At 45.6% G+C, this 24,665-nt stretch overlaps 1 protein-coding gene across 4 annotated transcripts in view; it reads left to right on the top strand.

The window, feature by feature from the left end:
- Nucleotides 1-24,665, top strand: part of CERS6 (ceramide synthase 6) — a 694,449-nt gene that overhangs the window by 238,335 nt on the left and 431,449 nt on the right. For 3 of the 4 annotated variants that reach the window (XM_063933582.1, XM_063933580.1, XM_063933579.1), the window contains exon 2: nt 22,881-22,986. In XM_063933582.1, coding sequence (XP_063789652.1) covers nt 22,881-22,986 — 106 coding nt within the window. Of the gene's footprint in view, nt 1-1,112; nt 1,210-22,880; nt 22,987-24,665 lie in introns of those variants that run through there. The other variant, XM_063933581.1, reaches the window with a different exon arrangement.

Here is a 24,665-nt window from a genome sequence, read left to right as displayed (position 1 = left end):
TTTTTTTGTCTGCTTAGGAACCTAATTAAGACAGGAGATGCAACAATGTTAAAATGTCCTTACTACTTACTTACTATATTCTATTTACTATAATGAGAGTGAAGGAGAGTGTACACTTTTATTTTGGTATTTTGACATTTTTATAAAAGTCCAGACTGTTGTACTGTAGTTACAAAAATAGAGTTGCGGTACTACCACCTAAATGTTACAGGTTGATATGAGGGTATGTCTAATTTAGGTCTACATACTGTACTATATAATCTACAGTATGTAAAATGTTGTGAAAATATAGTTTGACACTTTGATTAATTCACCATCAGGCAATCATTTTTCAATACAGTATAATGAAAATACAGATTTTACTTGTTGGCCAAGTAGAAAAATGATCAAATGTGAACTCACTTCTAATCTGTTCATTTTTATTAATTGAAATTCCATTTACAACTACATATAATCCATGAAAATTAAACTGAAGTATGGGTCACTATATATTATTGATATAGTAATGGTCCCCATACATCAACAGCCCCGTTTCCAAAATTCCTCAATCCAACAGCACAGCCAGCCATCAATTATTGACGATCTCTAGGGGTATTAGGGGGATTTGTTAAAAAATGGTTGGAGTCAGAGAATCAGGATTTTTTAACATGTTTAATGATCCCAATTCCCCTATCCGGCCCCTGGGGGGACACCAAATAGCAGCAATAAGTTGCTGATGTATGAGAGCCATAACTGTACAATATAAAAAGTGTTAAGCAAACATACTGGGTGGTATTCAAATTATATATCATGCCCAATCTCTTTTCTAGAGTGATCCCTGTTATCATGCATATCACGCCTAGAGTAATCAGGTTTAACTGTGTATAGGGTTGGGCGCCTCTCTACCCCAGGGGTAGCGAGCTGAAATGATGATACCACACCCATCAGCAGAAACAAAATGGGTATGGAAGGGGGAAAGAATTGAATACCACCCACTGTATACTGTTGCTCTCTATTCACCAGAAGTGGCAGTTATTTCTAGGCTGATCATGTGATGCCTTACATCATAAATAGCAGTTGTGATGCAATCAGCCTGGGTAGAATACCTGTAGATCATTGCTTGGGGCAGGACAGTTAGTTAGCAGTTGCCTGGCAGCAGGAATGGACTGTACATATTTACTGCTTAAGACGGTGGCTAGCTGTGCTAAATGTGATGTCACTTCATCTGAGGTAAGTCTTTTATAACTACAAAATTGTTACTTTTGAAAGAGTAACTTAATTTAAAAACAATATATGAGATGTTAAAATGATCACACTTACAATAAGATGTTTCTTATGGTAACATGTACCTCCCAAATGTTTGGGATTAAATGTTTTACATGTAAGTGTTTGTGGCATCGCTGATTACTATAATATATTTTTAGAGCTAAACCATTCACACATGCTAAAAAGATTAATGGGTAGTATATAATGGGGGAGATTTATGAGGACTGCATTAAAAAGATGGAGCAAACAAATACTTTAAAGGGACGACTGACTGTTCCCCTATTTCACACAGCATAATAGAGTACTTCATGTGTAGACGCATGATGCATTTGTAGCTTGATGTCATTATATACTATTCGCCTTTTGTTGCTTTTAAATCATTAATGGCAAATCCTTTTGTGAGTACATCATCCTCCATTCTTGCCATTTGGGTTACGTATTGCCTACAGTACCTGTTCTACTAATGCCATCTCGGGTAGGTACAGTAGGTTGACATGTAAACTGCAGCAAAATGTATGTGAAATGTAAGACAATGTTTTACTTCACATTTCACTCCCAACTGTATTAATCAGGTCCAGATTAACAATGGGGCGGACAGAGCTTTAGCTCCAGGCCTCCACATAAACATAGGCCCGTTCTGGCTACGCCTTGTCAAAGTCAGAAAAATATCTCTACACACACTGCCATATTTGCACCTCATACTGGTCCGCACTGCGCATGCGTACGCTCTCCCGTACGTGCACATACTCACAGTCGCGGGCACCCGCAGGCGCACGGTATGCGTATTTACGGTAGAGTTTATGTAATCGTAGCGTGCGACTCATTCGTTACATATTTTCACTAATAATGTATTTTGTAGATCATGGTCCCTTTGATAGATTCTGAAAGTTTAGTTAACATAGCATGTTCCTGAACAGAGAGATCCCTCTTTGTATTGTACGAAGGGTCTAACAGGGGTCATACAGTAGTGTTTGGTACCCATCGGAAGAGTATTTAAATAGCAATATTCCGGTGTTGGTTTGGAGCGGATTAGTCGCTCGTGCGAATAGTTATGGACATAAGAAGTTTATGTCCATTTACTATTATTTGTTCTTACTTAGTCATGCGGCGGGAAACCCAGTATCCCACCCACCTGAACAGTTGGAAACAGTCACAGCCCACCTGTATGAATCAACCTATGACCTTTTGTTATAATGCGAAGCCGAATTCCTGTGTCCAATGAACAATGAGATTGTAGGGACCATTGAATTGTATTGTGTGTGGGGCATAAATAGGCAGGCCGACCGTATCCAGTTCACTCTCTTCAACGGTTCTCATTGCTGATAATCGGGAGCTGGATATCGAGGCGCATGCGATCGTTTCCCCTTGTGCGTAAGTTTTCTCCGCAGTCATATTGTCTTGATGTTATTATGAGCCATCTCTCTCTCCTCTCTTTTTCCCTTATTTTCCCTTGATTGTATTGTATTGTATTGTATGGTATTTCCTGTGTAATTATCTGGTTAGTTAGTCTATGTTATATTGTAGTGTATGCTTTGTACTGTGATTCTTTTGCAAGTATAATAGTCATAATACATATAATAGGTTTTGGACCCTAAGCCCAGGTATCTGTGTATTCCTTATAGTGTTAAGTATTCCCTGAGCGTCGGTGACGCCCAAGCAGCTTTGTAGTTAATCAGGTTACACCAGGTTGCATTTACACTCTATCACCACACTAAGGTTTACTGTATATTTCGTTGTTAATGGTATAGATATAAAGGTTTAACGTCGTAAGCGTCTGCACCGCTGGAGATCTCCTCGTGGTCCCAAGCGTCCGCTACGCTATAGCGAATCATTACGTTAGTCGGCAGCCAATAGCGTGCCTGCCTGTGATCTATGGGCCGTAAGCGAACGTGACGCTTGAGCGTCTCGACTACGGTTGAGCGATCGTTACGCAACTGGCGTACCCTTACGGTATTTCTTACGTAGATAGCGTACAGTGTTCTTAGACCTCTTAAAGTGTTTTATATACGATAAATATTTAGCTTTATCAGCCTCCTGACCAGCAGCCTAGCTGTCCACACAGCCGGCCATAAATCATACATAATATTGTATTTCTCGTTTCTTCACTAAATGATGCAATGTTTCTATTTTTATGTAATTAGGGCGACAGTGGTGCTGATAGTGTAGAAGGTGTACATTGGGCATTGGTACATTGCGGGTGTGGCATTTCCCACACCCACGCAGCACTGGTCACAACTCCTCCCCATCTCAGTATAGGTCCTTGAACATTTTCAGCCCCAGGCCCATGTGACCCTTAATCAGGTCATGGTGTTAATTTTGGGGTCTAGCACATCTCCCAATATTCTCCAGCAGGACAAGGTGTATTTGGCACTGTGAACAAAAGGGCTCTTGTCATGCAGCATTGAGATACAGTCAAGTCTTCTTGGGGTATGCAGTTCTAGGCTATGCACCTATGAATTGCAAGCCCACGAGTGGCAGGGATGTGTGGATCGCCATGGATAGCGCGAAAATGCCTCCTATCTTCCTGAGAGTTGGCATAAACAGGCTGATTGTCACAACTGTAGTGTTGTCCTCTCAAATTGAGACTGGCCCACCTAGATAAGGACAATTGGGACTTATGGCCTTTCTTTAATAATAATAAATTCCGCCTTATCATATTACCGTTTTTTTGATTGTTACTTTTTTTTCTCACTGCCTTCCTTATGCCTTATACAATGTTTGATGTATTGTTAATGCAGTTTAGAGATGAATTAGCCAATGGTTATAGGAAGATACATTGATTAGTGTAAATAAACTAAATTAATTTAAAGTTATTGATAAAAAATTGGGAATATGTAATCTCTGAAATGTGGGAAAATGGTTACTTCCATAACTACCTAGTTTAATACCACAGAGAGGATTAAGGGGGGTACTCACGGAGCGATCGCTGCTTAAAATCTAAGCAATCATACTAGATTGCTTAGATTTTAAGCATGATCGCTGCGTGTATACCCCCCACAGCTATAGCGATGCGCAGTCCCGCGTATCGCTATCGCTGGTGCTAGATTGGCCTGCCATGCAGGCCAATCTAGCAAGTCGCTCATTTCACCCGCTGAGGGGAAATGAGCGCCCCCCCCCCCCCCGTCTCCTCCCGCACGCTCAGCACACATCGCGCTGTGCTGAGCGGCGGGAGAGATGTGTGCTGAGCGGTTTACTCAGCACACATCTCTCCCACATCGTCCAGTGAGTACTGGCCTTTACTGTCTTACCCAATGAGGAACATCCATGACAGAGAAGATAGCTATGCTACATAATTAAAGGATGTACAGTACCTCACATCACATAGAAAATAAGAATTTACTTACCGATAATTCTATTTCTCATAGTCCGTAGTGGATGCTGGGGACTCCGTAAGGACCATGGGGAATAGCAGCTCCGCAGGAGACTGGGCACATCTAAAGAAAGCTTTAGGACTATCTGGTGTGCACTGGCTCCTCCCCCTATGACCCTCCTCCAAGCCTCAGTTAGGATACTGTGCCCGGACGAGCGTACACAATAAGGAAGGATTTTGAATCCCGGGTAAGACTCATACCAGCCACACCAATCACACCGTACAACCTGTGATCTGAACCCAGTTAACAGCATGATAACAGAGGAGCCTCTGAAAGATGGCTCACAACAATAATAACCCGATTTTTGTAACAATAACTATGTACAAGTATTGCAGACAATCCGCACTTGGGATGGGCGCCCAGCATCCACTACGGACTATGAGAAATAGAATTATCGGTAAGTAAATTCTTATTTTCTCTAACGTCCTAAGTGGATGCTGGGGACTCCGTAAGGACCATGGGGATTATACCAAAGCTCCCAAACGGGCGGGAGAGTGCGGATGACTCTGCAGCACCAAATGAGAGAACTCCAGGTCCTCCTCAGCCAGGATATCAATTTTGTAGAATTTTACAAACGTATTTGCTCCTGACCAAGTAGCTGCTCGGCAAAGTTGTAAAGCCGAGACCCCTCGGGCAGCCGCCCAAGATGAGCCCACCTTCCTTGTGGAGTGGGCATTTACAGTTTTTTGGCTGTGGCAGGCCTGCCACAGAATGTGCAAGCTGAATTGTACTACAAATCCAACGAGCAATAGTCTGCTTAGAAGCAGGAGCACCCAGCTTGTTGGGTGCACACAGGATAAACAGCGAGTCAGATTTCCTGACTCCAGCCGTCCTGGAAACATATATTTTCAGGGCACTGACAACGTCTAGCAACTTGGAGGCCTCCAAGTCCCTAGTAGCCGCAGGCACCACCAATAGGTTGGTTCAGGTGAGACGCTGAGACCACCTTGGGGAGAAACTGAGGACGAGTCCTCAATTCCGCCCTGTCCGAATGGAAAATCAGATAAGGGCTTTTTCAGGATAAAGCCGCCAATTCTGACACGCGCCTGGCCCAGGCCAGGGCCAACAGCATGACCACTTTCCATGTGAGATATTTTAACTCCACAGATTTAAGTGGTTCAAACCAATGTGACTTTTGGAACCCAAAACTACATTGAGATCCCAAAGTGCCACTGGAGGCACAAAAGGAGGCTGTATATGCAGTACCCCTTTTACAAACGTCTGAACTTCAGGGACTGAAGCTAGTTCTTTTTGGAAGAAAATTGACAGGGCCGAAATTTGAACCTTAATGGACCCCAATTTCAGGCCCATAGACACTCCTGTTTGCAGGAAATGTAGGAATCGACCCAGTTGAATTTCCTCCGTCGGGCCTTACTGGCCTCGCACCACGCAACATATTTTCGCCAATTGCGGTGATAATGTTTTTGCGGTTACATCCTTCCTGGCTTTGATCAGGATAGGGATGACTTCATCCGGAATGCCTTTTTTCCTTCAGGATCCGGCGTTCAACCGCCATGCCGTCAAACGCAGCCGCGGTAAGTCTTGGAACAGACAGGGTCCTTGCTGGAGCAGGTCCCTTCTTAGAGGTAGAGGCCACGGATCCTCCGTGAGCATCTCTTGAAGTTCCGGTTACCAAGTCCTTCTTGGCCAATCCGGAACCACGAATATAGTGCTTACTCCTCTCCATCTTATCAATCTCAGTACCTTGGGTATGAGAGGCAGAGGAGGGAACACATACCCTGACTGGTACACCCACGGTGTTACCAGAGCGTCTACAGCTTATTGCCTGAGGGTCCCTGGACCTGGCGCAATACCTGTCGAGTTTTTAATCATGTGGAAGACTTCTGGGTGAAGTCCCCACTCTCCCGGGTGGAGGTCGTGCTGAGGAAGTCTGCTTCCCAGTTGTCCACTCCCGGAATGAATACTGCTGACAGTGCTATCACATGATTTTCCGCCCAGCGAAGAATCCTTGCAGCTTCTGCCATTGCCCTCCTGCTTCTTGTGCCACCCTGTCTGTTTACGTGGGTGACTGCCGTGATGTTGTCCGACTGGATCAACACCGGCTGAACTTGAAGCAGAGGTCTTGCTAAGCTTAGAGCATTGTAAATGTCCCTTAGCTTCAGGATATTTATGTGAAGTGATGTCTCCAGGCTTGACCATAAGCCCTGGATATTCCTTCCCTGTGTGACTGCTCCCCAGCCTCGCAGGCTGGCATCCGTGGTCACCAGGACCCAGTCCTGAATGCCTAATCTGCGGCCCACTAGAAGATGAGCACTCTGCAACCACCACAGGAGGGACACCCTTGTCCTTGGTGACAGGGTTATCCGCTGATGCATCTGAAGATGCGATCCGGACCATTTGTCCAGCAGGTCCCACTGGAAAGTTCTTGCGTGGAATCTGCCGAATGGGATTGCTTCGTAGGAAGCCACCATTTTACCCAGAACCCTTGTGCATTGATGCACTGAGACTTGGCTCGGTTTTAGGAGGTTCCTGACTAGCTCGGATAACTCCCTGGCTTTCTCCTCCGGGAGAAACACCTTTTTCTGGACTGTGTCCAGGATCATCCCTAGGAACAGAAGACACGTCGTCGGAACCAGGTGCGATTTTGGAATATTGAGAATCCAATCGTGCTGCCGCAACACTACCTGAGATAGTGCTACACCGACCTCCAACTGTTCCCTGGATCTTACCCTTATCAGGGAATTGTCCAAGGAAGGGATAACTAAAATTCACTTCCTTCGAAGGAATATCATCATTTCGGCCATTACCTTGGTAAAGACCCGGGGTGCCGTGTACCATCCATACGGCAGCGTCTGAACTGATAGTGACAGTTCTGTACCATAAACCTGAGGTACCCTTGGTGAGAAGGGTAAATTTTGACATGAAGGTAAGCATCCTTGATGTCCCGAGACATCATGTAGTCCCCTTCTTCCAGGTTCGCAATCACTGCTCTGAGTGACTCAATCTTGAATTTGAACCTCTGTACGTAAGTGTTCAAAGATTTTAGATTTAGAATCGGTCTCACCGAGCCGTCCGGCTTCGGTACCACAACAGTGTGGAATAATACCCCGTTCCCTGTTGCAGGAGGGGTATCTTGATTATCACCTGCTGGGAATACAGCTTGTGAATGGCTTCCAAAACTGTCTCCCTGTCAGAAGGAGACATCGGTAAAGCCGACTTTAGGAAACGGCGAGGGGGAGACGTCTCAAATTCTAATTTGTACCCCTGAGATATCACCTGAAGGATCCAGGGGTCTACTTGCGAGTGAGCCCACTGCGCGCTGAAATTCATTGAGACGGGCCCCCCATCGTGCCTGATTCTGCTTGTAAAGCCCCAGCGTATACTGAGGGCTTGGCAGAGGCGGAAGAGGGTTTCTGTTCCTGGGAACTGGCTGATTTCTGCAGCCTTTTTCCTCTCCCTCTGTCACGGGGCAGAAATGAGGAACCTTTTGCCCGCTTGTCCACGAAAAGACTGCGCCTGATAATACGGCGTCTTCTCATGTTGAGAGGCGACCTGGGGTACAAACGTGGAATTCCCAGCTGTTGCCGTGGCCACCAGGTCTGAAAGACCGACCCCAAATAACTCCTCCCTTAATAAAGCAATACTTCCAAATGCCGTTTGGAATACGCATCACCTGACCACTGACGTGTCCATAACCCTCTACTGGTAGAAATGGACAACGCGCTTAGACTTGATGCCAGTCGGCAAATATTCCGCTGTGCATCACGCATATATAAAAATGCATCTTTTAAATGCTCTATAGGCAAAAATATACTGTCCCTATCTAGGGTATCAATATTTTCAGTCAGGGAATCCGACCACGCCAAAACCCAGCACTGCACATCCAGGCTGAGGCGATTGCTGGTCGCAGTATAACACCAGTATGTGTGTAAATACCTTTTGGGATACCCTCCTGCTTTCTATCAGCAGGATCCTTAAGGGCGGCCATCTCAGGCGAAGGTAGAGCCCTTACAAGCGTGTGAGCGCTTTATCCCCCCTAGGGGGTGTTTCCCAACGCACCCTAACCTCTGGCGGGAAAGGATATAATGCCAATAACATTTTAGAAATTATCCGTTGTTATCGGGGGAAACCCACGCATCATCACACACCTCATTTAATTTCTCAGATTCAGGAAAACTACAGGTAGTTTTTCCTCACCGAACATAATACCCCTTTTTTTGGTGGTACTCGTATTATCAGAAATGTGTAAAACATTTTTCATTGCCTCAATCATGTAACGTGTGGCCCTACTGGAAGTCACATTCGTCTCTTCACCGTCGACACTGGAGTCAGTATCCGTGTCGGCGTCTATATCTGCCATCTGAGGTAACGGGCGATTTAGAGCCCCTGACGGCCTATGAGACGTCTGGACAGGCACAAGCTGAGTAGCCGGCTGTCTCATGTCAACCACTGTCTTTTATACAGAGCTGACACTGTCACGTAATTCCTTCCAACAGTTCATCCACTCAGGTGTCGACCCCCTAGGGGGTGACATCACTATTACAGGCAATCTGCTCCGTCTCCACATCATTTTTCTCCTCATACATGTCGACACAAAAGTACCGACATACAGCACACACACAGGGAATGCTCTGATAGAGGACAGGACCCCACTAGCCCTTTGGGGAGACAGAGGGAGAGTTTGCCAGCACACACCAGAGCGCTATATATATACAGGGATAACCTTATATAAGTGTTTTTCCCCTTATAGCTGCTGTATAGTTAATACTGCGCCCAATTAGTGCCCCCCTCTCTTTTTTTTAACCCTTTCTGTAGTGTAGTGACTGCAGGGGAGAGACAGGGAGCTTCCCTCCAACGGAGCTGTGAGGGAAAATGGCGCCAGTGTGCTGAGGAGATAGGCTCCGCCCCTTTTTCGCGGACTTTTCTCCTGCTTTTTTATGGATTCTGGCAGGGGTTAAATGCATCCATATAGCCCAGGAGCTATATGTGATGCATTTTTTTTGCCATCCAAGGTGTTTTTATTGCGTCTCAGGGCGCCCCCCCCCAGCGCCCTGCACCCTCAGTGACCTAAGTGTGAAGTGTGCTGAGAGCAATGGCGCACAGCTGCAGTGCTGTGCGCTACCTTGTTGAAGACAGGACGTCTTCTGCCGCCGATTTTCCGGACCTCTTCTGCCTTCTGGCTCTGTAAGGGGGCCGGCGGCGCGGCTCTGGGACCCATCCAAGCTGGGCCTGTGATCGTCCCTCTGGAGCTAATGTCCAGTAGCCTAAGAAGCCCAATCCACTCTGCACGCAGGTGAGTTCGCTTCTTCTCCCCTTAGTCCCTCGATGCAGTGAGCCTGTTGCCAGCAGGTCTCACTGAAAATAAAAAACCTAATCTAAAACTTTCACTAAGAAGCTCAGGAGAGCCCCTAGTGTGCACCCTTCTCGTTCGGGCACAGAGATCTAACTGAGGCTTGGAGGAGGGTCATAGGGGGAGGAGCCAGTGCACACCAGATAGTCCTAAAGCTTTCTTTAGATGTGCCCAGTCTCCTGCGGAGCCGCTATTCCCCATGGTCCTTACGGAGTCCCCAGCATCCACTTAGGACGTTAGAGAAATGAATATTGAAAGAACATTTGTAGCTCAACCAAAAACCTTATCCTGCAGCTTCTTATCAGACAAGTCCTGACCTGTTTCTTTACATCGTAAATAAGGTTGCCATGGCACTATCCAATTACATGGATGTTTCGAACAATAAACATTTTATAATAGTACCCCTTCAGATTTCTGTGACAGTCTGTGCTGTAGCCATTTGTGTTAAACATCTATAACTTATTGTTCTTTTTCTGTATCCATTCCTCACATATAAATGTGCATTTTGTGTATTCACTTGTTGACAAGACAGTTTGGAATGATTTTGGATGTTGCAGTCCTGCAAACATGTACACACTATGAGATCACAACTCGTTTCAGCATTACTGTGTGATGTGTATCAATATCTGGGTTTTAAATAACCAACATGAAATCCTGATATTAAGGACTCATGTGCCAGAAACCACTGTTCTAGTGTCACCTTTTTGCAACATTACTTATGCATTTAATGTGTTCAAATGCATTTGGAAGCTTGCAGCGATATCTAAGCTCCTATGTTCAAATGGGGTATAGGACTCTAGTACGATACCAATTAGGTGTTCCCACCCATTGGTCGACAGTGGATAGGTCAACACTAGAAATAGGTCGACATGGACATTAGGTCAACATGAACAAAGTCGACATGAGATTTTTATGTTTTTTTGTGTCGTTTTCTCCGGGAAATTAGAGCGGTTTTGCGCTCCAAACACAGGAAATTAACCTGTGATCACGTGATCGGAAACCGGAGCCCAACTACACTAATACTATTGTTTACATACATAAAAAACGGACTTTGCATTTAGAAAAATAAGATGCTTTATTGTTTTTTTAGTCTCAAAGTCTGTCACTTCACTTGGAAACTGGATAGAATTTTAATTTATACATTGTTTATAATGTTGTAATTTGACACACCTGTCTCACATGGGCTATTAGCACTGCTATATAAAGGGCACTCAGTCACTGCAATTTATCACCTTGAGAAAGCTGTGCTAAACAGCGAAACGCGTCGGTGGATTGGCTGGACTCTCATTCCTTATACCCCTACAAACGCCTAGAAGTCGGATATAGGAACTCTGCCATCAGCGAATTGAACATCTGCAAAAATTTGGGACCTGAGCGATCAATTGGACCAAGTAGCATCTTGAACCAAGCTAACAAGGTCATCTCTAACTGCAGTTGGTAATACTATCATTCGCTTACAATTGTTCCTGGACTGTGGCATTCACTTTGGGGATTAACTGGTTCATTTGAGTACCGGCCAACAGTATTCTATCCATATTAAATATATGGGACTTTTTAAACTCTACGCAGTGCTATACTATGCCCTAAATTTCAATCGTACATACGGCTGTTTTTATTATCTGTTGCAACAGTATACATGAATTTTTAATTCTTGATTAAATTGTTAGTTCATTTTTTATCCAGTTTCCCAGCGCTTTTTCTTGTTTATTGTTTTCTCCGGGAACCCTGATTAGTGCACCGCGTCCTCTTGCATGTCTCGCTTCGCTCGCCTTTCTGTGGGCAGGGGGCCTCGCTACACTACCGCTGAGCTCGGCACAGGTTACCGTTCCCAATCGTAGTCTACGTGGATCGTAAAGTATGAAAAAGTCCGTCCCCCCAAAAAGTGAAAAACTCATGTTGACCTTTTTCATGTTGACCTTGTTCATGTCGACCTAATGGGCGTGTCGACCTATATCTAGTGCCGACCAATGGGCGTCAACCTAATGGGTGTCGATCTAATTGGTGTCGACCTGGAGTCCGGATACCGTTCAAATGCCTGCATTCTACAGATGTAGCCATGTTCATCTTTGCTGCAGTGCGGCATGCTGCATGGCGCGCCAGGCTGTGACTATATGTAAGAGAGTGGGGACAGAAGTCATGGCCACATCATGGGGCATGTTTATCATTAATTCTTTTAGTAAAATAATGTGAAAATGTCTGTTTTCAACCCCGTTTTGTAGTATTTTAGTACCACCTAAATTTGGAAAAAAAACTCCCCCAAGCTGTTAACGTTGCATTCTGTGCCTAATTCATGTTTGTATGCAATCCCAATGTTCATGCAACTGAGCGATTATTGGCAGACTGCACATGTGCAGTGATCGCACAGCACGCGTGCAAAAGTATCTTTGCGATTCCTCACACAGTGAGATATTTGTGATGCAGAGTGATTGACAGAAATTGACAGTTTGAGGGAGGTAACTTGGAGTGTCGGCAAAAGCTCAGGCATGTCATATCTGTCTTTTGGACATACAGTATATTCGCTTTCAGCTGCGATCATGTACACAGATAACATGGCACCAGTGTTGCTATTGTCGCGTCCAGTCTGAGTAGCCATACACTCGCTGGGGGAGTCGCTGTTCCTTGTTATTGCATCGATGCTGCGTGTGTACATGCAGTCACTGAGGACTTTGCAATGGCTCTGAAAAGCATCTATATTCATTTCCGGGCTGCAGCATCACTTCACTTGCGATGATTAGCCATTTCGGAGCCTGAAGAATTTCAGCTGCGTAGGCATGTGCGTACACACCAGAATTAGGCTCTTTTTTTAGTAAGCAGATTGTATTTCCCATTCTTGTAATGCGATCTGTTCAAATTTACTAAAGCCAAATTGTAAAAAAAAAAAATACCAGAGGGAGCCTTGCAATAGTAACACCATCTTCAGCTGGCATTATGCAGCTTCCCTCTGTTTTCCATAATACTGATCGACACTTCCTGCATGCTGATAGGCAGAGCAGAGCCCGCCACAAGCTGATCACAGAGAAAATAAGTAGTTATAATAGAAAATAAATAAAATAAAAGATAGGGGGGCTACTTTTGTTACCCAGTCAGGCAATGTGTGTGGTCAGCTTAGGTGCCAGCCAGGACTTTCACTGCACAGGTGACCACACAGATTAGCTGACCGAGTCACAGAGAAGGAGCACTGGTCCCTGGGCGCTGGTAAATTTTATTTCATTATTTTCTATTATAGAAGGGAGAGAGGTAGATGAGGAACATAGGGATTGGGATATCCGGGGCTGACTCAGGGAGGGGGCACAGTGGACAGTAGCCAGCACACTTTAGGACACATTCATTTTTTGCAAAAAAATACCCTGAGAAGTGCGGGGAGTGGATTCACATGACAGAGCTTTCTTGCAAGCTCTGTACTTGCAGTCTTATAATATTTTCAAATACTGCAATGCAAATGTAACCAATATTGTCACACTACAATAGAATTTTATTGCTAAATATGCCCCATCACATGTGGGAGGGCTTAGCAAAGCGCTAGACTTCTAATGCTGCTCCAGTCATTGGTGTGCATCCATTCTCTGTAGAGCACCAGTGAAAGTACTATCTCTTAAATTGGGACTGTCCCACCTCAGTTCAAACCATAGTTGCCTACCTTGCTGCCCCCTTCTACGGGAGGTGGTAGCGTGGTAGGCGCATGGAGGCGTGGCCGGCGACAAGGTGGCCTTTCTGGAGGCGTGACTGGCAGCAAGGTGGTCTGTCCAGGGGCGTGGCGTCACAATTGCATCATTGTGGCTCCGCCCCCGCTATACAGTGCTGAGAAAGCAGGCACTGTATAGCAAGGGACGGAGCTACAATGACACGATTCAGTGCAAATCGCGTCATCGGATCCCCTCGGACCACCTACTTGTTTTCTGCTGTGGGTGGCCGAGAGAGGGTGAGGGGGGCTGCTTTGAAAAGCGGAAGACTTGCCCGCCAAACAATTTCATGAGCCTCCTGGCCATTCTGGGAAGGTAGGCAAGTATGGTTCAAACAGATGCAAGATATACAGATGCAGCAACTTATTTTGAGATTTATCCTGAATTTTGCTCTCTAACACCATTATGAACTGTTTCTAGCACTTTTTTTTACACTTAGAGCACAAAACAATAAATGTGCTTGTCCTGCACACATACAGTATAGCTCTAAAATAGATACTATGATAAAAATACACTCAAATGATTGTAATGCCTTTGAAATATTCTTTTGCGGTATATAGTAAGGGAAGCAAGGTGAGCATTTGATGTTAACACTATCGGAATAACTTTGAAATAGAAAGTGAGAGTGTTTGGCTCACAAGCAATTGAATAATCAATGGTCATCTTCAGGGGGATGACGAGAAAAATCTGGCACCCCTTTACAGCGGTTTAGGAATTTACCTGGTAATATTATGCGAGAAACTCAACTATTTATAGTTTAATACAATCAGCAAAAAAAATGTAAAAAATAATAATTTAGTGGATGAATTCAGCTGCTGTAGAATGTCTAGTGATAAAGACCTTTCAATCTAACGCCATTTCTCAAAGTCACATCCTATTGTGGAGCTAATCTTTAAAAAAACAAAAAAACAAGGGTCTAAATGTACTTTCTCTAGCGGCAGTTTTGTGGCAATCTGGCGGCGATTTTGCAATCCATCAATTTACATGGCCAAAACAGACACAAAACGAAGGGAAAGTACACTTCAGAGAATAGAATAGTACGTAATTGAATATTGAAGCGCCATCAATGTTTTAGAGCATAGAAAGATTAGAATAGAAACCCCGGATTTATAAAGGAGCAATTTTGAAAAGTGCCATAAAACCGCCAGCAAACCCGCCAGAAACAATGACTAGCCTCAGACAGGAGTGTTTTCTGAGACAGCAGGAAATTCATTTTGACAAGCAGCAACAGGAATATCATCCTGGGCTATGAAGGATTATAATGTCTCTCACCAGACATGACTGGTCTTTAACATACCAAACAAAAATATAAAACAAATATCACACTACACTCACACACAACAAAACAAAAAAAATCACAAACAGGAAAAGACTATGTGGAAAACACCTCAAATAGACAAATACAGAACAAGAAACAAGGCAATATATAAAAAAAAAAAAACATAACTCTTTTCCTCCATTTAAACTCCTCACAAACCTACAGCGTGAAAGCTGCCAGCTGTCCGTTTCTAGGATGTCAGGTGAATGTTGTTCTTATAAAAGCATCATTACATTTTAGACTTGGCTGCTCAGTGTACACTTTGCTTTGGGGAACCAGCGCTTTTTTCCACCATGGATTATGCCCTGAATCTGCATCACTGCTGAATTTTACTGTGCCCTTCTCACTGTGTCTGCCAACTACTATCTGTCTACCATTACTTTCTACCCTAACTACTGCTGCTGTTTGCACCAGGTACTTCTGCCTCACTGTATGCTGTACGTACCAGTATGCTATACCTCCATTGGTTGCACAACCTTCCAGCAGTGTGCCCCAGTTGGAAGCCTCGGATGGTTCCCCTGTGGGCAGGATGTGCTAATAGATTTATACAGGGTATAACATACTATTACACACGGCAGTTTTCTCATATGTGCCTCGGGTCCTTGTATGCAGGGTCGGACTGGCCCACAGGGGTACAAAGGAAACCCCCGGTGGGCTCAACTGCCTAGGGGCCCACTGCCTCCTCTATGGATCCAGTTCCAGACTGTGCACTTGAATTTTACATTATACATATGTTACATTATATTATACTGCACAGGAATATGGGATATTTTCTACAGTGCAATGCTGTTATTAATCGGATACATTATCATGCATGCACTATCAGTATTTACTATATATATATATATATATATATATATATAACCTTCACAGTGTGCCCAACATGGCTGCTTCACATGGTATGCTTGTAGATAGGATGTAAAATACATGGAACTGACAGTTATGTTGGGACCCTACTCCTAGCGTTATTCCACCCAGGGTAATCCTGCGTACTGCGCCCGATATGACCGTCTCGCCTGGTACCTTATGTGTGTGGATTATACAATCATGGAAGTTATTACACAAAATGTCTGCTCCTACCCAGCAGTATGCTTACTGTGCTCTCTAGGTTTCATTGTTTTTAATAATTTCTTTGTGATTCTTTTACTTGGTGTAATACGAGATCCCTGTTCTATGTACTATATATGATGTCTTTTTAAAGCGACTTTAAGTCCTGCTGGAGAAAAAGCACTATATAATTAAAATTATTATTATTATTATTATTATTATTATATGTATGTGAATAGAATATTACAGTGGTTTCAATAGAAACAGCTGCCAAATAGAACATGCCATGGCATGTTGTCATATAGAAGCTGCCATGGTCTGGACTGACAGCAGATTCAGTTTAGACACCACAACCACCGCTTAATAATTACTCTCAATTGGACATGGAAATTTGTGTCAATCTGTGTTTGTTTCTGGTGGTTTCTAATAGAGATGAGCGCCGGAAATTTTTCGGGTTTTGTGTTTTGGTTTTGGGTTCGGTTCCGCGGCCGTGTTTTGGGTTCCACCGCGTTTTGGCAAAACCTAACCGAATTTTTTTTGTCGGATTCGGGTGTGTTTTGGATTCGGGTGTTTTTTTCCAAAAAACCTAAAAAACAGCTTAAATCATAGAATTTGGGGGTCATTTTGATCCCAAAGTATTATTAACCTCAAAAACCATCATTTCCACTCATTTTCAGTCTATTCTGAATACCTCACACCTCACAATATTATTTTTAGTCCTAAAATTTGCACCGAGGTCGCTGGATGACTATGCTCAGCGACCCTAGTGGCCGACACAAACACCTGGCTTATCTAGGAGTGGCACTGCAGTGTCACGCAGGATGTCCCTTCCAAAAAACCCTCCCCAAACAGCACATGACGCAAAGAAAAAAAGAGGCGCAATGAGGTAGCTGTGTGAGTAAGATAAGCGACCCTAGTGGCCGACACAAACACCGGGCCCATCTAGGAGTGGCACTGCAGTGTCACGCAGGATGTCCCTTCCAAAAAACCCTCCCCAAACAGCACATGACGCAAAGAAAAAAAGAGGCGCAATGAGGTAGCTGTGTGAGTAAGATAAGCGACCCTAGTGGCCGACACAAACACCGGGCCCATCTAGGAGTGGCACTGCAGTGTCACGCAGGATGGCCCTTCCAAAAAACCCTCCCCAAACAGCACATGACGCAAAGAAAAAAAGAGGCGCAATGAGGTAGCTGTGTGAGTAAGATAAGCGACCCTAGTGGCCGACACAAACACCGGGCCCATCTAGGAGTGTCACTGCAGTGTCACGCAGGATGGCCCTTCCAAAAAACCCTCCCCAAACAGCACATGACGCAAAGAAAAAAAGAGGCGCAATGAGGTAGCTGTGTGAGTAAGATAAGCGACCCTAGTGGCCGACACAAACACCGGGCCCATCTAGGAGTGGCACTGCAGTGTCACGCAGGATGTCCCTTCCAAAAAACCCTCCCCAAACAGCACATGACGCAAAGAAAAAAAGAGGCGCAATGAGGTAGCTGTGTGAGTAAGATAAGCGACCCTAGTGGCCGACACAAACACCGGGCCCATCTAGGAGTGGCACTGCAGTGTCATGCAGGATGGCCCTTCCAAAAAACCCTCCCCAAACAGCACATGACGCAAAGAAAAAAAGAGGCGCAATGAGGTAGCTGTGTGAGTAAGATAAGCGACCCTAGTGGCCGACACAAACACCGGGCCCATCTAGGAGTGTCACTGCAGTGTCACGCAGGATGGCCCTTCCAAAAAACCCTCCCCAAACAGCACATGACGCAAAGAAAAAAAGAGGCGCAATGAGGTAGCTGTGTGAGTAAGATAAGCGACCCTAGTGGCCGACACAAACACCGGGCCCATCTAGGAGTGTCACTGCAGTGTCACGCAGGATGTCCCTTCCAAAAAACCCTCCCCAAACAGCACATGACGCAAAGAAAAAAAGAGGCGCAATGAGGTAGCTGTGTGAGTAAGATAAGCGACCCTAGTGGCCGACACAAACACCGGGCCCATCTAGGAGTGTCACTGCAGTGTCACGCAGGATGTCCCTTCCAAAAAACCCTCCCCAAACAGCACATGACGCAAAGAAAAAAAGAGGCGCAATGAGGTAGCTGTGTGAGTAAGATAAGCGACCCTAGTGGCCGACACAAACACCGGGCCCATCTAGGAGTGGCACTGCAGTGTCACGCAGGATGGCCCTTCCAAAAAACCCTCCCCAAACAGCACATGACGCAAAGAAAAATTAAAGAAAAAAGAGGTGCAAGATGGAATTGTCCTTGGGCCCTCCCACCCACCCTTATGTTGTATAAACAGGACATGCACACTTTAACCAACCCATCATTTCAGTGACAGGGTCTGCCACACGACTGTGACTGATATGACGGGTTGGTTTGGACCCCCACCAAAAAAGAAGCAATTAATCTCTCCTTGCACAAACTGGCTCTACAGAGGCAAGATGTCCACCTCATCATCATCCTCCGATATATCACCGTGTACATCCCGCTCCTCACAGATTATCAATTCGTCCCCACTGGAATCCACCATCTCAGCTCCCTGTGTACTTTGTGGAGGCAATTGCTGCTGGTCAATGTCTCCGCGGAGGAATTGATTATAATTCATTTTAATGAACATCATCTTCTCCACATTTTCTGGATGTAACCTCGTACGCCGATTGCTGACAAGGTGAGCGGCGGCACTAAACACTCTTTCGGAGTACACACTTGTGGGAGGGCAACTTAGGTAGAATAAAGCCAGTTTGTGCAAGGGCCTCCAAATTGCCTCTTTTTCCTGCCAGTATAAGTACGGACTGTGTGACGTGCCTACTTGGATGCGGTCACTCATATAATCCTCCACCATTCTTTCAATGTTGAGAGAATCATATGCAGTGACAGTAGACGACATGTCCGTAATCGTTGTCAGGTCCTTCAGTCCGGACCAGATGTCAGCATCAGCAGTCGCTCCAGACTGCCCTGCATCACCGCCAGCGGGTGGGCTCGGAATTCTGAGCCTTTTCCTCGCACCCCCAGTTGCGGGAGAATGTGAAGGAGGAGATGTTGACAGGTCGCGTTCCGCTTGACTTGACAATTTTCTCACCAGCAGGTCTTTCAACCCCAGCAGACTTGTGTCTGCCGGAAAGAGAGATCCAAGGTAGGTTTTAAATCTAGGATCGAGCACGGTGGCCAAAATGTAGTGCTCTGATTTCAACAGATTGACCACCCGTGAATCCTTGTTAAGCGAATTAAGGGCTCCATCCACAAGTCCCACATGCCTAGCGGAATCGCTCCGTGTTAGCTCCTCCTTCAATGTCTCCAGCTTCTTCTGCAAAAGCCTGATGAGGGGAATTACCTGACTCAGGCTGGCAGTGTCTGAACTGACTTCACGTGTGGCAAGTTCAAAGGGCATCAGAACCTTGCACAACGTTGAAATCATTCTCCACTGCGCTTGAGACAGGTGCATTCCACCTCCTATATCGTGCTCAATTGTATAGGCTTGAATGGCCTTTTGCTGCTCCTCCAACCTCTGAAGCATATAGAGGGTTGAATTCCACCTCGTTACCACTTCTTGCTTCAGATGATGGCAGGGCAGGTTCAGTAGTTTTTGGTGGTGCTCCAGTCTTCTGTACGTGGTGCCTGTACGCCGAAAGTGTCCCGCAATTCTTCTGGCCACCGACAGCATCTCTTGCACGCCCCTCTCGTTTTTTAAAAAATTCTGCACCACCAAATTCAAGGTATGTGCAAAACATGGGACGTGCTGGAATTTGCCCATATTTAATGCACACACAATATTGCTGGCGTTGTCCGATGCCACAAATCCACAGGAGAGTCCAATTGGGGTAAGCCATTCCGCGATGATCTTCCTCAGTTGCCGTAAGAGGTTTTTAGCTGTGTGCGTATTCTGGAAAGCGGTGATACAAAGCGTAGCCTGCCTAGGAAAGAGTTGGCGTTTGCGAGATGCTGCTACTGGTGCCGCCGCTGCTGTTCTTGCGGCGGGAGTCCATACATCTACCCAGTGGGCTGTCACAGTCATATAGTCCTGACCCTGCCCTGCTCCACTTGTCCACATGTCCGTGGTTAAGTGGACATTGGGTACAGCTGCATTTTTTAGGACACTGGTGACTCTTTTTCTGAGGTCTGTGTACATTTTCGGTATCGCCTGCCTAGAGAAATGGAACCTAGATGGTATTTGGTACCGGGGACACAGTACCTCCAACAAGTCTCTAGTTGGCTCTGCAGTAATGATGGATACCGGAACCACGTTTCTCACCACCCAGGATGCCAAGGCCTCAGTTATCCGCTTTGCAGTAGGATGACTGCTGTGATATTTCATCTTCCTCGCAAAGGACTGTTGAACAGTCAATTGCTTACTGGAAGTAGTACAAGTGGGCTTACGACTTCCCCTCTGGGATGACCATCGACTCCCAGCAGCAACAACAGCAGCGCCAGCAGCAGTAGGCGTTACACGCAAGGATGCATCGGAGGAATCCCAGGCAGGAGAGGACTCGTCAGAATTGCCAGTGACATGGCCTGCAGGACTATTGGCATTCCTGGGGAAGGAGGAAATTGACACTGAGGGAGTTGGTGGGGTGGTTTGCGTGAGCTTGGTTACAAGAGGAAGGGATTTACTGGTCAGTGGACTGCTTCCGCTGTCGCACAAAGTTTTTGAACTTGTCACTGACTTATTATGAATGCGCTGCAGGTGACGTATAAGGGAGGATGTTCCGAGGTGGTTAACGTCCTTACCCCTACTTATTACAGCTTGACAAAGGCAACACACGGCTTGACACCTGTTGTCCGCATTTCTGTTGAAATACTTCCACACCGAAGAGCTGATTTTTTTGGTATTTTCACCAGGCATGTCAGTGGCCATATTCCTCCCACGGACAACAGGTGTCTCCCCGGGTGCCTGACTTAAACAAACCACCTCACCATCAGAATCCTCCTGGTCAATTTCCTCCCCAGCGCCAGCAACACCCATATCCTCCTCATCCTGGTGTACTTCAACACTGACATCTTCAATCTGACTATCAGGAACTGGACTGCGGGTGCTCCTTCCAGCACTTGCAGGGGGCGTGCAAATGGTGGAAGGCGCATGCTCTTCACGTCCAGTGTTGGGAAGGTCAGGCATCGCAACCGACACAATTGGACTCTCCTTGTGGATTTGGGATTTCGAAGAACGCACAGTTCTTTGCGGTGCTTTTGCCAGCTTGAGTCTTTTCAGTTTTCTAGCGAGAGGCTGAGTGCTTCCATCCTCATGTGAAGCTGAACCACTAGCCATGAACATAGGCCAGGGCCTCAGCCGTTCCTTGCCACTCCGTGTGGTAAATGGCATATTGGCAAGTTTACGCTTCTCCTCCGACAATTTTATTTTAGGTTTTGGAGTCCTTTTTTTACTGATATTTGGTGTTTTGGATTTGACATGCTCTGTACTATGACATTGGGCATCGGCCTTGGCAGACGACGTTGCTGGCATTTCATCGTCTCGGCCATGACTAGTGGCAGCAGCTTCAGCACGAGGTGGAAGTGGATCTTGATCTTTCCCTAATTTTGGAACCTCAACATTTTTGTTCTCCATATTTTAATAGGCACAACTAAAAGGCACCTCAGGTAAACAATGGAGATGGATGGATACTAGTATACAGGTGGTATACAATTATGGATGGACTGCCGAGTGCCGACACAGAGGTAGCTACAGCCATGGACTACCGTACTGTACTGTGTCTGCTGCTAATATAGACTGGATGATAATGAGATGTAGTATGTATAAAGAAGAAAGAAAAAAAAAACCACGGGTAGGTGGTATACAATTATGGATGGACTGCCGAGTGCCGACACAGAGGTAGCTACAGCCGTGAACTACCGTACTGTGTCTGCTGCTAGTATAGACTGGATGATAAATAATGATATAAAAAATATATATATATCACTACTGCAGCCGGACAGGTATATATTATATAATGAGGGACCTGCTGGACACTGTCTGTCAGCAGAATGAGTTTTTTAATTTCTATAGAATAAAAAAACACCACACAAGTCACACGACGAGTGTACTTTTTCAGGCAGACAATCACAATATACTATACTGGTGGTCAGTGTGGTCAGGTCACTGGTCACAGTGGTCAGTGGTCAGTCACACTGGCAGTGGCACTCTGGCAGCAAAAGTGTGCACTGTTTAATATGTACTCCTGGCTCCTGCTATAACCTATAACTGCTCCCCAGTCTCCCCCACAATTAAGCTGTGTGAGCACAGTCAGATATTATACATAGATGATGCAGCACACTGGGCTGAGCACAGATATGGTATGTGAGTGTGACTGAGTCACTGTGTATCGTTTTTTTCAGGCAGAGAACAAGAACAGAACGGATTATTAAATAATAATAAATTATAAAACTGCACTGGTGGGTCAGGTCACTGGTCATCAGTCACTAGTATAACTCCTCCTAAGCTCCAGTAAGTAAATGAAGTGTCTCACTCTCACTCTCCTATCTATTTTAATTTCTAAACGGAGAGGACGCCAGCCACGTCCTCTCCCTATCAATCTCAATGCACGTGTGAAAATGGCCGCGACGCGCGGCTCCTTATATAGAATCCGAGTCTCGCGATAGAATCCGAGCCTCGCGAGAATCCGACAGCGTGATGATGACGTTCGGGCGCGCTCGGGTTAACCGAGCAAGGCGGGAAGATCCGAGTCGCTCGGACCCGTGTAAAAAAACATGAAGTTCGGGCGGGTTCGGATTCAGAGAAACCGAACCCGCTCATCTCTAGTTTCTAATTGACTCAGAATCTGCCACTGTAGCCCCAAATCTCTGCCTTCGGTGCTGTGTTTTCCTTCCAATTTCATCTAGTATCTTGTTAAAATAGGGTACATATCACCCCTAAATTATATGAGAGTTAATTTTGTTAAAACCTGTTGTTTTTTTCATTTGTTTTAGGTTTATAGCTAAGCCATGTGCGTTAGCACTGAAAATACAAGCCAGTGGCCCACAGAAAGCCCAGCACAATGCAATTCTGGAAAAAGTCTTCACTGCTATCACAAAGGTACAGTACTGCTGGCTAATACTGCATCTTTATTCATAAAATCACATTGGGACGGAATATTTACTGCATTGCGTTATTGACAGTTCAGAACGGATTTTGTAAAAGTACTGTAGCTTTACATTTGTTTTGTGATCTATTTTTACATAAGTAAAAAGCCTGCTGAATCTATCTTCCATCTTGTTATAGGCAAAAAATAGATTAGCTACTGTATCATGCAATTTAGAGTCTGAAATCCCCCAACCACATGCAGTTCAAGTCAAACCCAGGGGTGCAAGTATGTGGGTACGCTTAAGAATTTGGCAGCGGGTACGCAGTACCACCTGCCACACACTTTGCCATTACCACAATTATAATGTTCCACAAAGCAAAAGACCATGGTGCTTGGCAGCATGACGGCTCCTCCCACTTTGTCAGGGTTACTGGGAGTGCAACAGTGGCTGTAATTTCCTGTTATAATGGAGGCATTACTATATAGTGTTATTAAATTGGGGGCATTACTATATACCGTATATACTCGAGTATAAGCCGACTTTTTCAGCACGTTTTTTTGTGCTGAAAAAGCCCCCTCGGCTTATACCCGAGTCAGTGGAAGGAGGGACACGGAGGGCACAGCGCGCGGCTCTCCTGTGTCCCTCCTGCGTCTCCATCTCCGGCGGCGTGTGTGTGTGTGTGTTAAATGAACTGCCCGTTCGTGAGCTCTGATTGGCTCACGAACCGGCACTTCATTTAACACATACACGCCGCCGGAGAAGGAGACGCAGGAGGGACACAGGAGAGCCGCGCGCTGTGCCCTCCATGTCCCTCCTTCAGAAGACAACGCGGGAGCGATGGAGGGTAAGTACCCAGCCTGGCACTGTGGGGCATATCTGGCAGCATGAGGGCACATCTGGCACTGTGGGGCATATCTGACATATCTGGCAGCATGAGGGCACATCTGGCACTGTGGGGCATATCTGGCATATCTGGCAGCATGAGGGCACATCTGGCACTGTGGGGCATATCTGTCATATCTGGCAGCATGAGGGCACATCTGGCACTGTGAGGCATATCTGGCAGCATGAGGGCATATCTGGCATATCTGGCACTGTGGGGCATATCTGGCACTGTGGGGCATATCTGGCAGCATGAGGGCATATCTGGCAGCATGAGGGCATATCTGGCACTGTGGGGCATATCTGGCAGCATGAGGGCATATCTGGCACTGTGGGGCATATCTGGCAGCATGAGGGCATATCTGGCACTGTGGGGCATATCTGGCAGTATGAGGGCATATCTGGCAGTATGAGGGCTGTGTACGGCTAGAGCTGCATTTTCCACCCTAGGCTTATACTCGAGTCAATGAGTTTTCCCAGGTTTTTGTGGTAAAATTATGTGCCTCGGCTTATATTCGGGTCGACTTATACTCGAGTATATACGGTATTTCTATTATACTGGAGGTAGCATTATGTATTTCTATTATACTGGAGGCATTACTATATATTTTTAGCCTTGCCTCCAGATTCCCCCCCCCCCCCAAATAAGGGGCTGTCGTGTGGCCACGCCACTAGTGTAATGTAGCCACTCCCACTAGCAGCATGTGGTCACGCCCCCTCACAACACATGACCACGCCCATTTTTCATCACTCAGTACCACTAAGAAAATATTTCTATTTGCACCACTGGTCAAACCGCAGGCTAAA

This window comes from Pseudophryne corroboree, chromosome 7 (assembly GCF_028390025.1).
Source record: "Pseudophryne corroboree isolate aPseCor3 chromosome 7, aPseCor3.hap2, whole genome shotgun sequence".
Lineage (NCBI taxonomy): Eukaryota > Metazoa > Chordata > Amphibia > Anura > Myobatrachidae > Pseudophryne > Pseudophryne corroboree.
The sequence above is the reverse complement of the archived record's forward strand: the minus strand, read 5'-3'. Positions and strand labels throughout refer to the sequence as shown.